This window comes from Stegodyphus dumicola, chromosome 11, assembly GCF_044657685.1.
Source record: "Stegodyphus dumicola isolate Sdum_Otavi_A_Nest chromosome 11, ASM4465768v1".
Classification (NCBI taxonomy): domain Eukaryota; kingdom Metazoa; phylum Arthropoda; class Arachnida; order Araneae; family Eresidae; genus Stegodyphus; species Stegodyphus dumicola.
The window spans coordinates 51,522,815-51,537,037 of NC_140778.1; the positions used below are offsets into that span (position 1 = coordinate 51,522,815).

Here is a 14,223-nt window from a genome sequence, read left to right on the forward strand (position 1 = left end):
GCCAGAGACTACAACAACTATTCCACCACCCAAGAAACAGAGAACTGAAGAGAGACCTAGCACTTCTACAACCCGGACGTCGGTATCAAAAAGAAAAAATGATTTTCAAACTCCGGCGTTTAAGAAAAACAAAAATACAGATGAACCGGGTAAAGAAACCGTGGTAAAGAGAAAACCACCACCTACAAAGGATAGCAGGAGAAATTACACATCAAGGAGAACGCGCACACGGCCACAGAGTCAGGTGCCAGCAAGGCCGCCGTTCCGGAAACTGAAACGCCAACAGGAGGCACAAAAATACGAGGAACTGAAGAAATTCAAGAAGGACTCCAGACCGGAGGACGTCAAGACCAACCGTCCCAGGGAGAAACGGAAAGGACAACAACCAGACGATTACTCCGCCAAGAGGCCAGCATGTAGAGGACGCAAAAGAAAAAGCAACGTGGACGACACTCGGAGGGCAGTAAGGAGAAATTGGCATCCATGAAACCTCTAACTTGGGATCAATTTTGCCAAAAACGGATGACGGAGTTTCAAGCATCGAAAACTCAAAGATAAGTTAAAACCTTCTATATTTTTTTTTCTCTTTTGTTCCGAAATGTTATGCATAAGTACGAAGTTCTATGTTTTGACGAAAGTCAATATGTCTCGGTTGAGACTTAGTTTTGTTTTACTTTATTTAGCTAAGGCAAAAGTATTATTTTCTTTAAGTGTAAAAGCTAAAAACAAGCATTTTCTGTTGGTCGAAAGACTATATCTGTTATGTTAAAGCCAAAATTTGGCCGGAGATAAAAATAACTTCGTATTCTTGTATTAATAAGAATTTTAGTTTCAGTGCTGCCAGCTTGGCGAAGAATGAGTAAAGTAAAAATTTATTTTCTCTTATTCATTTTATGGTAAATTGTAAAAAGCATATGTATTAAAATTTTGTAAATGTACGTAAATCCTCGAAGGTTATGTAAAAGTAGAATTTAATCCAGAAGCATAAAATTGTAGATGCTAAAAGTGCATGCTTAAAAGCAATGAAGTCAAAATTTAAGTAGTAAATTGTAGATAAAGTCATCCTTTAGAGCGAAAGCCTGCATGTTTAAAGATGAATGAGGGGGAAGTTAGAATGAATGTGTTTTGTAGGGTTCTCCACCTACATTTGAATTTTTAAGAATATTAAAGTAGCTCATTGAGTTGTAGAATGTCGAGTAAGGTGTGTCTATTTTGTCGTTGAATTCTAACAAATCATGGTGGTTAGGGGAAGTGTTGAAAGACTAAAACACGAATATTCCCGTTTGACACCACACACGGTGGAGAGCCAGGGTAAAGTTAAATTAATGCTTGAAAAATTGAATGAATGTGAAGTAAGCAATAACTAAGAAAAATGAATCGTTTAAAAACAAAAATTTATTGTGTCAAGAAAGTGTAAATTATAATGTATGTAGAAAGATACTGATACTTATTCCTTCCAGATGCTGGAAGGAAAGACCAAGATTGATTGATGAAGTCCAGGAATAGTTGCTGTAAGAAGAAAGCTTTGTAACGATCAACAGAATTTTAGTATACAAATGGTTATATAAGATTTTTGTGTGTAAACGAGGTTCTCGCCAGTTAGTTCAGAATTAGAGAAACTTACAACAGGTCGTTTGTAGGACCTGCTTCCAAGTTTTCCAAATTCTGGCAGCGGCAAATGTAGGGTTTATATTTATTTTAACTAACATTTATTTTAAGTTTAAACTATCTTTCCTGTCAAGCCTTACTTTCCCCTGGAACTGCCAATGCCAGAATATGTAAATTTTAGTAGAACGCGCAAGGATTCAAATTATCAGCGGAAGTAGTATGATTTAAATAGAAGGAAACGAGTTCGGTGTGATATTCTTACTTAGCGAGCGCGGAGGTAGTTAGCGAGAATTGAAGAACCCCGCGTTGCGGCCTATGTGCTTGGCGGGAAGTAGTGGTAATCGTTCCAGTGAGCTTCAAGTCTGCTGAATTAGCAGCGGTATTGTAAAACGCGGTGAGTTAGTTATTTTAGAGAGCCTCGTAGTTAGAATCTTGTCTTTACTTTCTTTTCAGGTTATTATTTTTATTTGACTGCCAAGTTGGCACAGTCTGTAAGCGTCAAGAGGACGCAATTGTAATTTATTACGTTGAATAAAAAGGGACTTAAACCCTTCACTAGGCTCTATCTTTTATACAAGTTTTCACAGTCACCTCTTGGTTGCGTGCAAGTTGGAGGCGCGCAACGTTATAAAATAAAAAAATTAATAAAAAAATAAAAATATAAAACAAAATCTGAAATGTTTCAGATTTTAAATTACGTCCAGAGGGGCGTTTTTTAACATTTTGTGTGTTACCTTTCTTTATTAAATATCATGTTCCTCGCACTTAAACCATAAGATCCAGTGCAACAGCAATATCGCAAAATAGTTTTAAAACGAGCATATCTTTAGAATTTCCGATACAGAGACTCACGCGCTGGAGATAAAAATGTTTTTTCTGCACAACGTTGCCATTGCTCGCTTTGAAATCCTTGAGTTTGTTAATCAAAAATTCGTCAAAGTTTTAAAAAATAGGAAATCGATCATAAAATAAATTTCAAATTTCAAATTTGGTCTTCCACATGCTCATATTCGTTGGAGGATTACGTTATTCAAAATTCGTTGACTCTATGTACCGTTGTTTTATCACAGTACGAGAAATATACATACTTTTATGCAGATTTTTCATTATTTAATTTCTTCAAATATAATGCAGGACTCTAACATTTTGTGGCAACAGTTTGAAAAGTGAACCGACATTTATGAGTCCGACGCAAAATGCCAAAACGAAACTAATAGTCCTTCGGGATTCAAATCCCTTTGGACTAATGATAATTTAATAAAAATCTTTGAAAATATTGAAGCTCTACAAGTATCAGAGACTAAGGCTACTATAAAGGGTATAGTAGCTCTATTAGAGACTGCGACGTTGTTTATCGTTTTAATAATTGGTAGAATTCGCTCACTGTATCTTGGTAATTTTAAATATAAACAATTTATTATACTTATTATCAGTAACGCCTAAGGTTAAATGTTATAAATGTAAATTAAAAGTAAAGAATTTTATATGAATTTACAATAATAAACAATTTATTATCGTTATTTTTAAGACAACATAGAAAATACACGTAGTGTAAATGCGAGACTGCATTGTGACGTCATAAGCTTAGTCCCACCCATTTATGGACGTCACGCAGCTCCTCCTACTGAACTTTGTTGATGCAGCCTATTCTGCGCTAAGCGGTATGAGAGATAAGGTGAGAAGTGTTAGTCCGAAACAAACAAACTTATTTTTCATGACTTGTTCCTGAAAATCATGCCATGTGTATTTCGCGCTAGATGTGTTTTCTGTTCAAAATGTATTAGCGTTTTTATATCATATGTGGCTGCACCAACTACTTTGCTTAATTTAAACATTCCAGGTTCAGTCCTGAAATTGCAACATCTCCCAGAGTGCCATGAATTTGTGATTCTTGATTATATATCCTAAGAGACCAAAAGTTGTCAGTTTTTCGAGTATATTTGAGAAAGTGTATTGGAAATTGTCATGCGGAGAAAGGAACTCCTTAAAAGAGCTCATGTTTTCTCACCCAACAATGTAACCTCACGTACGTGGGGTAGGTAAACATCATTTACACAGGAACCTGAATGAAACCTGCATTTCCGTCTTAATACAGAATAAGGTATAATCATAATGTAAGGTGTGAATAAATCATTTGCCGATAAGTCTAGTTTCCAACTCAATATGCTTACTCAAACAAAAGAATGAAACTCATGTGGGCAGTGTGTAACATGTCATTTAGATTAAAAATTTATCTAAACAATCAGATATTTCTTGACATTATAAAGAAACCTTCTGTATGAGGTATATAGCAAGTCATTTAGATAGTATGGTTCTTTACACTAGCAGCTGCGTATATCTACAGGAGAAAAAAATGCATGTGTAAGGTATGTAAGAATTCATTTGGACGAATGACCACCTTAAGCATGAATACGCTTATTCATGCAGGAAAGAAACCTTATGTTTGTGAGATATGTAGGAAGCCATTTGGTTTCAAATCTAGTTTAAACAGGCATATGCTTCTTCACACAGGAAAGAAGCATCATGCGTGTGAGATTTGTAATAAGTCATTTGCTGGAAAATCTCATTTAAATGAACATATGCTTCTTCACACAGGGAAGAAACCTCATGTGTGTGAGGTATGTAACAAATCATTTGCTCAAAAACGGGATTTAAACGAACATATACTTATTCATACTGGCGACAAACCTCATGTGTGTGGTGTATGTAATAAGTCATTTATTCACAAGCGTAGTTTAAAGAACCACATATTTATTCACAGTGGAGAGAAACCTTATGTGTGTGATGTATGTAATAAGTCATTTCCTTACAAACGTAGTTTAAACTGTCATTTACTTATTCACACAGGAGAAAAACCACATGTGTGCAAGATATGTAAAAAGTCATTTACTCTTAAAGGTAACTTAAACGAACATATACTTATTCACACAAGAAAGAATTCTCATGTGTGTGAGTTATGTAATAAGTCATTTACTCTAAAAGGCAATTTAAATAAGCATATGCGTTTTCACAGTGGAGAGAAACCTCATGTGTGTGAGGTATGTAACAGGTCATTTGCTCAAAAAGGTAATTTAAACAACCATATGCTTCTTCACACCGGAGAGAAACCTCATGTATGTGAGGTATGTAATAAGTTATTTGTGCAAAAAGGTGATTTAAACAAACATATGCTTATTCACACTGGACAGAAACCTCATGTATGTGAGGTATGTAACAAGTCATTTACTCAAAAAGGGCATTTTAATGAACATATGCTTATTCACACAGGAATGAAGCCTCATGTGTGATGTATGTAAGAAGCCATTCCCTCAAACTTAGGTTACAAAACCATATACTTACTCACACAGAACGGGAATCTTTTGAGGTATATAATAAATCATTTACTCAAAAGCCTGATTTAAAAAAAAAACATATACACACCAGAGAGATACTGCAGAAGTTACATGTATAATAAATCATTTGAATGATAGAAAAATTGAGACTCATTTCTACAGATAATAAAAAGGCTAATGTGTTTTGTTGAAAAGTTATATTAATAAGAACCTTTGCATGTGGGTGTAGTGAAGACTTGTCTATGCTATAAAGAAATGTCTATATGGGATGTATTTAACTGGTCATTTCATCTCAATTCATAATAAATCATTTAATTGTTTCCACAAGAGAAAAACCTGTTCTTTGCAAAAAAAGTTATTTTAAAATGCTCTTGATTTAAAGCAGCTTTTTCTTATCCTTAGTATTGGTAATAAAAGTTTTAAAACAGCATATTCGAACAATCAAAAGTAATGCACTAATTATACTGTTCTGAAGCAGAAAATTGTATTGATGTCACATTCAATCAATTGTATTGATTCAGGTAATCTCATGAATTGTTTGAAAACTTGAACATTTTCATTTGAATGGGAATTTCATTCACTTTATAACTCCCTTTAATGTTGAGAATGTTTAGAATTTAGATTTTTGAAAGCTTATGTGTTCAGTTTCGTAGGTTTAAACATTGATTTTTGAACCATGTTCTTGATGCCATTAGGCAGGCAACAATGTGCATAACCATTCTTCCTGCAAACATGCTTATAATCACTTCAGTCAAACATTTCTGCCATTTTCTGTGTATTCTTTTTTGTTGTAATCTAAAGTCCAACAGTTTTTATAAACAAATCGTGATATTTTTTGCCTTTGTTTTAAATTATGGCTGGGAGAATTTCCCAGCACTTATAGAATAATTCTGCGGTAAAATTTGTCAAGAAAATTTGTAAATGGAACAATTTTGCAATGGTTTTTAGCAAAAGCAGATAGCTATATACTTAGGGAGGAGAATAGTGCAAAATAATAACGAAGATTTGAAAAAGAAAATTTTTTTAATTCGTCACATAATCCTTATTTTATAATTCAAATTTCTATTTTGAAGTCGATTTTTTGCAATACATTGATAATTTTTACCAGCTTATAATAATATCGACAGTTTGGGAATCTTTCTGAAATAAAGGTGTCAATACCACCAACTTGCACCCGATAAGTAATTTTTCATCTGTAAAAAATAAAAAATATTGTGCTAAGGTTAGTACTTATATATATATACAGTACAAAGTCCGTAATCCAGACGTCCATTATCCGGAATGATCTATAATACAGACCTCAAAGCCACAAACTTTACGCATGCACGTAGAGAATGCACATACATTCCGTGTGTATGCTTTATGCATGCGTATGTTGAAAGAAATGTTTAATGAAGTAAAAAGTAAACAAATAAATATTAAGCTTTTTTTTTTTTTTTTTGTAAAATTTGATACCCTTTAGATCATAATTGCTTTCTATTTCATAAATTACGGTTTCATATTTTTAATAGTATAATTTCTGCATGCCATCTTACTAGATTTAAATGATGATCTATAATCCGGGAAAAACCCTAATCTGGAATCGCCGAAGTCCCAACGAGTCCGTAATATGGACGTTGTACTGTATATACCTTTCTTCCTGCTCACGGTTCCATGCAAATGTTATACTTATATGTTTATACTTATATGCCCCTATTTTTTGTGTATTATTAAGTATAGCTTTGACATCTGGTTCCTGTGGATTATCATCTTCTTCAATGGCCAGACAGCCCAGGATGGGCCCTTGCCTTCGTCAGAATTGAATTCCAAGCTCTTCTATCCATGGCCATGGATATTTTTAAAATTCCAGTTGGTTATTTAAAAAATTCTTAAGTCTGTTTCCAAACAGTCGAGCCACCTAAGTTTAGGTCTCCCTCTTTTTCGGGTGCCGAATGGTCTGGCCGAGGAGATCTTTTTAGTTACTTGATTTTCATCCATTCTGCACAGGTGTCCTGCCCATTTAATTCTTTGAATCCTTATAAATTTTACTATATCTAATTCTTTAAAGCATTTATAGATATAGATAGCATTTATAGATTTATATTCAGAGTTAGTTCTTCTCCAGATATTGTTACATTTTATGCCACCAAAAATACTTCTTAAAAATTTTCTTTCAAATCCAGAAATAATACTTTTAGCTTTTTCTTTCATCGCCCAGGTCTCAGCAGAGTATGTAAGAATGGGTCTGATTAAGCTTTTGTAAATTAAAATTTTCGTTTTCCTGCTAATGAAGTTAGACTTCAAGTACTTTTTAGACCGAAAAAACATCGGTTAGCAATCTGTGATTCTACCACGAATCTCGGACATTAAATCACAGAGTAAATCACCTCTGATCCTAAATATTTAAATTTGCTAACAGTTTCAAATTTGTAATTCCCAATTTCAAAATAGGGATTGCTGTTATTACCACATGGAATGTATTTAGTTATATTTTGGTTGATTGCTAGATGCATTTTGGTGGCTGCAGCTTCTAGAGATGTAAAAGCCTCTCTAAGTGACTCGGGACTGCGTGCAACTATGTCAATATTGTCAGCAAACGCAAAAATCTGAACATATTTGTTAAAGATAATTCCACGAGTATTAATGTTGGAGTCTTTTATGATTTTTTGGAGGGCAAGGTTAAAAAGCAAGCAGGCCAGTGCATCATTATGTCTGAGACCACTTGAAACAACAATAGGCTCAGAAAGATTATTCTGGATTTTAACTTTAAGTTTTGTCTCAATAAGAGTAATGGTGACCAAATTTATAAGTTTTTCAGGTATTGCAAATTCTCTCATAGCTTCAATTAAATATTTTCGGTTTATTGAATCGTAGGCGGTCTTAAAATCAGCAAAAAGGTGGTGCATTGCAATGCCACATTTCATTAGTTTTTTTCCAAACTTTGCCTGATGTTAAAGATTTGTTCTGCTGCAGATCTTCCTTTGCGGAAACCACATTGGTAACCGCCCATGATATTTTCTGTAAAAGTTACAAGTCTACTAAAACGTATATTGGAAAATAGTTTGTAGAAAACACAAAGGAGACCGATTTTCCTGTAGTTGGTACATTCCAAAATGTCTCCTTTTTTATGTATAGGACAGATGATGTTCAGTTTCCAATCTTCGGGTAAAACTTCTTGGTTCCAAACTGATTCGATGAGGTGGTGTATTTCTTCAATGTTTTGACCTGCAGCACTTTTAATAAGTTCTGAAGTAATTAAGTCAGGGCCTGGGGCCTTGTTATTTTTGAGCTTTTTAATTCCTTCTCTAACTTCTGCCAAAGATGGTAGTGGGATACTATCTGTGTTTACAGAGGTATTTGGGTAGGTTGAAGACCCATCCCGTGTATGGTCATTCAACGAATTACTAAAGTGCTCATTTCACCTGCGGAGTACCTCTTTTCTGTCATTTAGGATGATGTTCTTTTTATCTCCACAGGCAGTAGTTCTAGGCTTAAAACCTTTGTGGCCAAGATTAATTTCACGATAGAAAGCACGGCTTTCATTGGACCCTCTCAGATGTTTAACATCCTTAAATAGGTCTTTGTGAAAGAGTTTTCCTAAGCTGGTGGATCTTCTGTTTTCTAGATCTCTTATATTCCTCAACAGAAAGTCTTGAATGTCGCTTTTGAACCATATTTTTATAAGCAGCTCTTTTTGCCTGTGTTACAAGGAAGCATTCATTATCAAACTAATCCCTTGGTTTGAGTTTTTACATATATCCCAGTGTTGTCAGCTAAGCGTATGATCAAGTCTTTGAGCAAGCTCCATTTATTTTCCACGGTTTCCAGTTCAATCATGGTTTTAGATCTTAGTTCTTCCCTGAGTAAGGACTGGAAATTTCGTTCAGTTGCCTCAATTTTCAGCTTTTCACAATCAAACCTTTTCTGCCTTTCTTCCCGTATCTTTCAAGTGTTCGAAATTTATATTTGTTTAGCAATAACCAGCAAGTGGTCAGAATCACAAGTGGTGCCTCGAACATCCTGGATATCTGAAGAATGCCTAGAATCAATGAGTACGTGATCAGTTTGATTCCAGGTTTCTCCATTAGATGAACGCCAATCCAGGTTTGTCCATTAGATGATCTTGTGTATTCTCTTGTGGCTGAACATAGTGCTTGAAATTATCATGTTGTGTTCAGCAGCAAAAAGTACTAGTCGTTGTCCATTGTCATTAGTACTATTTTCCTCTTCACATAAATTTTCTCTCCATTATACATGTATAAATAAACTAGTTGAATGCTTTGGAATAATCAGTAAAGTATTACTACTTATACAGTGATGTTTTGGTAAAAGTATATTTACGAGTACCCATTGGTGATTTTTGGTGGCACATGGATAGAGTTTGTGCATATTGACCTACATAAATGCACCGTGAAAAATTACAAATTGTGATCAGAACAAGAGAGTTATAATAAAATATTGGTATAACAAATACATTTGCTACTGGAAAAAAACATCACAGAATTGCACAAAGTAGGCATTGTGCACTCCCTTGACTTTATCCATGTACACGTTGACCTATTTTCACTTAAAAAATCAGCAGAGAATTGCAGAAACTTGGCATTGTTCACTCCCTTGACTTTATTTACTGACTGAGTATATTTACGGATGTACAGAACATTCAACTACTCAACAATCAACATAAATGAAACAACAACTTGGTGATAAATGAAACAACTTTGCAATAATACAAGGGGTACCTTTCAGTCTACTCTAACCGATATTTCATCACGATGTGCATGCTGTAGGGTGCAAGTGCATTTTATAAAACTTGGCTCTTTCTACGTAAATACAAAGACTTGTGATTAGAAATAAAATTATTTTTCTCAACATCAATAAGTTTTCAATAAATTTTTGCATATATCAAAGCTGTGGAAAAATACCATATGCATAAATATGTAAAAAGGCATTTGGAAAATATTTTTCCACGAATGCAGAATCGTCCACTTATATGATGCTTATCGATATGTACATGGACAAAGTCAAGGGAGTGCTCAGTGTCAAGTTTGTACAATTATCTGAAGGTGTTGTAATCCCAAAAAACTTCAGGCATCATATTTCAACAAAAATATCCATTTTGGCAGCTATCAATTGCAATTTAATGATATTTTTGCATGACATCCATATGTAAGAACAGAATAAAGGACTCTTTCCCCGCCCCCAAAAAATTATAGAACTGATTTAAAATGAATTCTGGAAAGAAATTTTCGTGGCATCTGTGCGTACGTATGTATGTATTTCGCATAACTCAAAAACGAGTAGCTTCAGAACATTGAAATTTTGTATATAGGATTTGCTATAGCATGTAGATGTGCACCTCGTATTTTGGTTGCAATCGGCCACACCCAAAAGTATATAAATATATGTATATATCCACTCTGTTACTCGGCTCAGTAATCTCAGTTTTTGTATTTTTATATGTTTCTAAATTGTGCACATTTTGCTCTAAAAATGATTGAATTATGTTGTTTGTATCTTCCGGTTAAGGTTTTTATGCTTTTAAGAAATCTGCATGCAATATTTTTAGAATTATAAACAAATTAAAAGTTTTTTAAGTGCTGCTAATCTTAATTATTTTTGCCATGGCAGCAATGTTTGTTTACATTTGAAACAGCAGAATAGCGGATTTGTTGCCAATCTAGAGAAAGTAAGCTTCGCAATAACAAAGATAATGCCTTCTTTTATTATTGTAAATTAAATCAGGCTAATCCATTCTGGAATTTATTCGAGGAAATAAGTGTTTAAGATTTACTTTGTAATTTTTAATACAGATATTTTGAGTTTTTATGTATTTTTGCCTTGTCGCAAAGTGAAAACTGAATTAATTGAATGAGAAATACTGAATCGTCTGTGAAAAACTGTTCCTTTTTTGGTTGTTGTTTTTTTTTATACATATATATAATTTTTTTTTTATACAATATATATAATTTTTTTTATACATCATTTTATGTTTGTGATAGTATTTGAATACAGCATGTGGCAATGATTAGATAATTCTTAAGATGATATAAATTTAGTGCATTCTGAGTTAAAAAATAAATGAAATGTAGCGTTGTTAAGTGAACCTAGGGCCAGATTGTCGCTATGGTAAACAAATATAGTGAATTTTAAAGAGTGCATTTTTTCTAATGTGCTTTTTATATGCACTATCAACAAAATAAATTTAATTAAATCCAATAAGTTTAAATTAAATGCAAGAAAAAATGCATATATTTTAATATTCTGTACAAGGAATGTCACACGTCAGATTTTTTTAAGTGGAAATAGGTCAATGTGTACATGGACATCGTGTTTGTGCAATTCTTTAACTTGTTATTTTCAAGTTGATGCAGAATCGCCCACTTATATGGTGCATATCCATGTGTATATGGACAAAGCCAAAGGAGTGTGCAATGCCAAGTTTCTGCCATTCTCTTATGTGTTTTTTAAGTGAAAATAGGTCGATATGTACATGGATACCGAGTTTGTGTAATTCTTTGAGTAATTATTTTCAAGTTGGCAATTTTGGGAAACTTGCGAAGCAGTGGTTGATTCTGCAGTTTCCCCATTTCTTTTAGAATGGAACTTAAGTACCGGAAAGAATCAGCAAAATTTCGTACTTTATTGTCTCTTGTTATTTTTAACTCAAGAGATATTCTGGGTAAGAATTATATTCAATTGATATTTGCAAACAACAGTCCTAACAGAAGTAGGAATTCTAATCTGGCAGCGTTCTTAACATTATGTTAATATAACATTATGAGATCATTTTAATTTTATTTGATGGGATTGTCTTAGTAACATTGCATCTGCTGTACTCTGCTTTTTTTATTTAAGAAATCTTTTTTTTAATTATTCCTATAAATGTTTTTGTCATTATTTACAGCCTTAAAACTAAAGAAATAAATGTATTGAAGTTAAGGATATATGTAAATATAAGAATTCTAAAATTTGTATTGTGAAAGTTTGCAATGGCATGTTTTAAATACCTTTTCAATATTTGAAATGATTATTTTGATTTAAATCAAGTGCCAACTAATTATGTATAAAAAGTAGGCTACAGAATGACTGTTGCCAGTGTCATTGAACAAAGATAGTGCCTTCTCTTAAAATTAAATAGTTCTTAAAAAAATTAAATTAAATTCTTAAAAAGTAACTTTTCCTGAAATAGCTTTTGATTTATTTATTAGTTTATTATTAATACTTAGTACATAAAGCATAAGCAGTGGCATAGCTAGGGTGGGGCAAGGGGGGACATCTGTCCCCGGGCGCAGCATTCAGGGGGCACCAAATTGATGTTACGAAATTTTAGAATGAAATGCTTTCCGTTCTTGGCACAGAGAAAGGGGCGCAAAATCTTCAGTTGTCCCCGGGCGCTGAAAACCCTAGCTATGCCTCTGAGCGTAAGTGTAAAAATACAGAATTGTTTCAAAAATTCTCTAAAGGGAACTGTGAGGAAATGAGTTTGATAGATAATCAGTGTTGCACTACACCGAGTCTATGATGGCTTTCTGAGGCAAAACAGATTGCTGTATGCTTAGGGAGAAGAAAAGCAGAAAAAAATTCCAGAGGGATTTGGAGACAAAAGTAAATGTTTCATTCTCATAATGTAACACATAACACTTATTTAATAATTAAAATTTATATTTTTATTCGCTGAAGTATATTCTTTTTTCATGTGTTCACAAACTTATGAGAAATATTGTTAGTTTGGGTGTCTTTCTTAAAAAAATGTATGAAAACCACCAACTTCCAGCCAATAAATGACTTTTACCTTTTTATCTAATCAAGAAAACACCAAACTGCATCAATATAGTTTTATTAATATGGAAGTACCAAAATTTGGGTTAAATGGCTTGTCTTTTGTATTTCATAAGTAATCAGAGAGTTTAATAATCATACATCAATCACTGCAAGTAGTATGTTTCCTTATGCAATAAGCTTTCATGCAGAAACATCCCTGCCTTTAATACTCAAAATTATGCACATAATTGTTTCTACAAACACATACGTACTTGCAGAAGTATGTATACACAGATGCGAACATCTTACCTCATTCAGAGAAACATATTTATATTCATGTATGAATATTTACAACAATATTTATGTATGTATTTAAAGTTATTTGCAAGATAAAGAGAAACAACTCATTAGAAATAACTCATTTTTAATGTTAATTACATATTTCATTATTTTATTAGTTTTTATCTGACAGCAGCTACCCTTATTGGTTAATGTCTTCAGCAATACAGGCCATCTCCTCTTACCAAGAGTCTAAGAACACATGCGTTCAACAGTGTCAGGAAGTCATAAAAGAACTTTCCCACAAGATATCTTTTCAATGGGTACCCTCACACTGCGGTATTTATGGGAATGAGATGGCTGATATGCTTGCGAAAAAGGGGGCTACGGTTCTCCAAAAGCCAAAACCGAGTGCAAGCCTCCATTCTATTAAGCTTCTGACACCGCTAACATATTGTTACGAAATGTACCGACGCGGTAAGATGGCTTCCCCGCAAAGCAATTTTAGGGTTGCCATAAAATGGCAAGGGAAGGCAGTGTTGCCACATTTGGTGCAAAATCTCCTATTTGGCAATAAAATTGGCGACATGCCATGGACCATTGGAGAACCTTCTGGAACGAATTCTTACTGGTTTAGCCCAGAATGTTCTCGAACACAAGCCGAAAGCTATATAAACCCTGCTGGTCCGCAGTCAGTTAGTATCGAGAGTGTGTGCCTCGTCGAGAGAGTGTGTCTCGTCTAGCGAGTCAATCCCTGCGGAGTCGATCGAGTTGACAGCCGGGCAGCATGTGTCGAGTTCACCGAAGGAGTCTCTTAAGCTGTGTTCAGACAGCGGCATAGAGGCATAGTCATAAGGGCATAAAATATGGAACATCCATTCACACTTGCGAGACGGGGGTCTAAGCAGCGGCCAATGAGAGAAGCTAAATTTGCGCATGCGTGGATGTATCTACACCCTTTTGCACGCTGCTTTCTAGCTCGATTGATTTCCCACGCTTGCTCTGCTTGTTTTCGTTATTTTGTGCCATGGCTTTTTCAGCTCATTACAAAGTTTTACTGGTTCAACAGAATGCTCCTTTATCTGCCCTTTTTATAAGCCAAGAGGCAACGGAAGAAGATACAAAAAGAACGAAAACGGTCTAGAGATATTTTTTGGAAAGACCAATAATTGATTTGCACATATTTCTGTGCAAAGCAGTATGAAATATTTCTGCATTATACTGCATACTGTCTATACTATAAACATGCACATGCATATTTATA

The 14,223-nt window shown here is 34.1% G+C and overlaps 1 protein-coding gene across 1 annotated transcript in view; it reads left to right on the forward strand.

Moving 5' to 3' along the window:
- Positions 1-12,598, forward strand: part of LOC118197933 (uncharacterized) — a 95,351-nt gene extending 82,753 nt beyond the window's left edge. Inside the window, exon 6 of the mRNA XM_085826286.1 lies at positions 3,912-12,598. Coding sequence (XP_085682412.1) covers positions 3,912-4,895 — 984 coding nt within the window. The 3' untranslated portion in view covers positions 4,896-12,598. The remainder of the gene's footprint in view (positions 1-3,911) is intronic.
- The last annotated feature ends 1,625 nt before the right edge of the window (positions 12,599-14,223 follow it).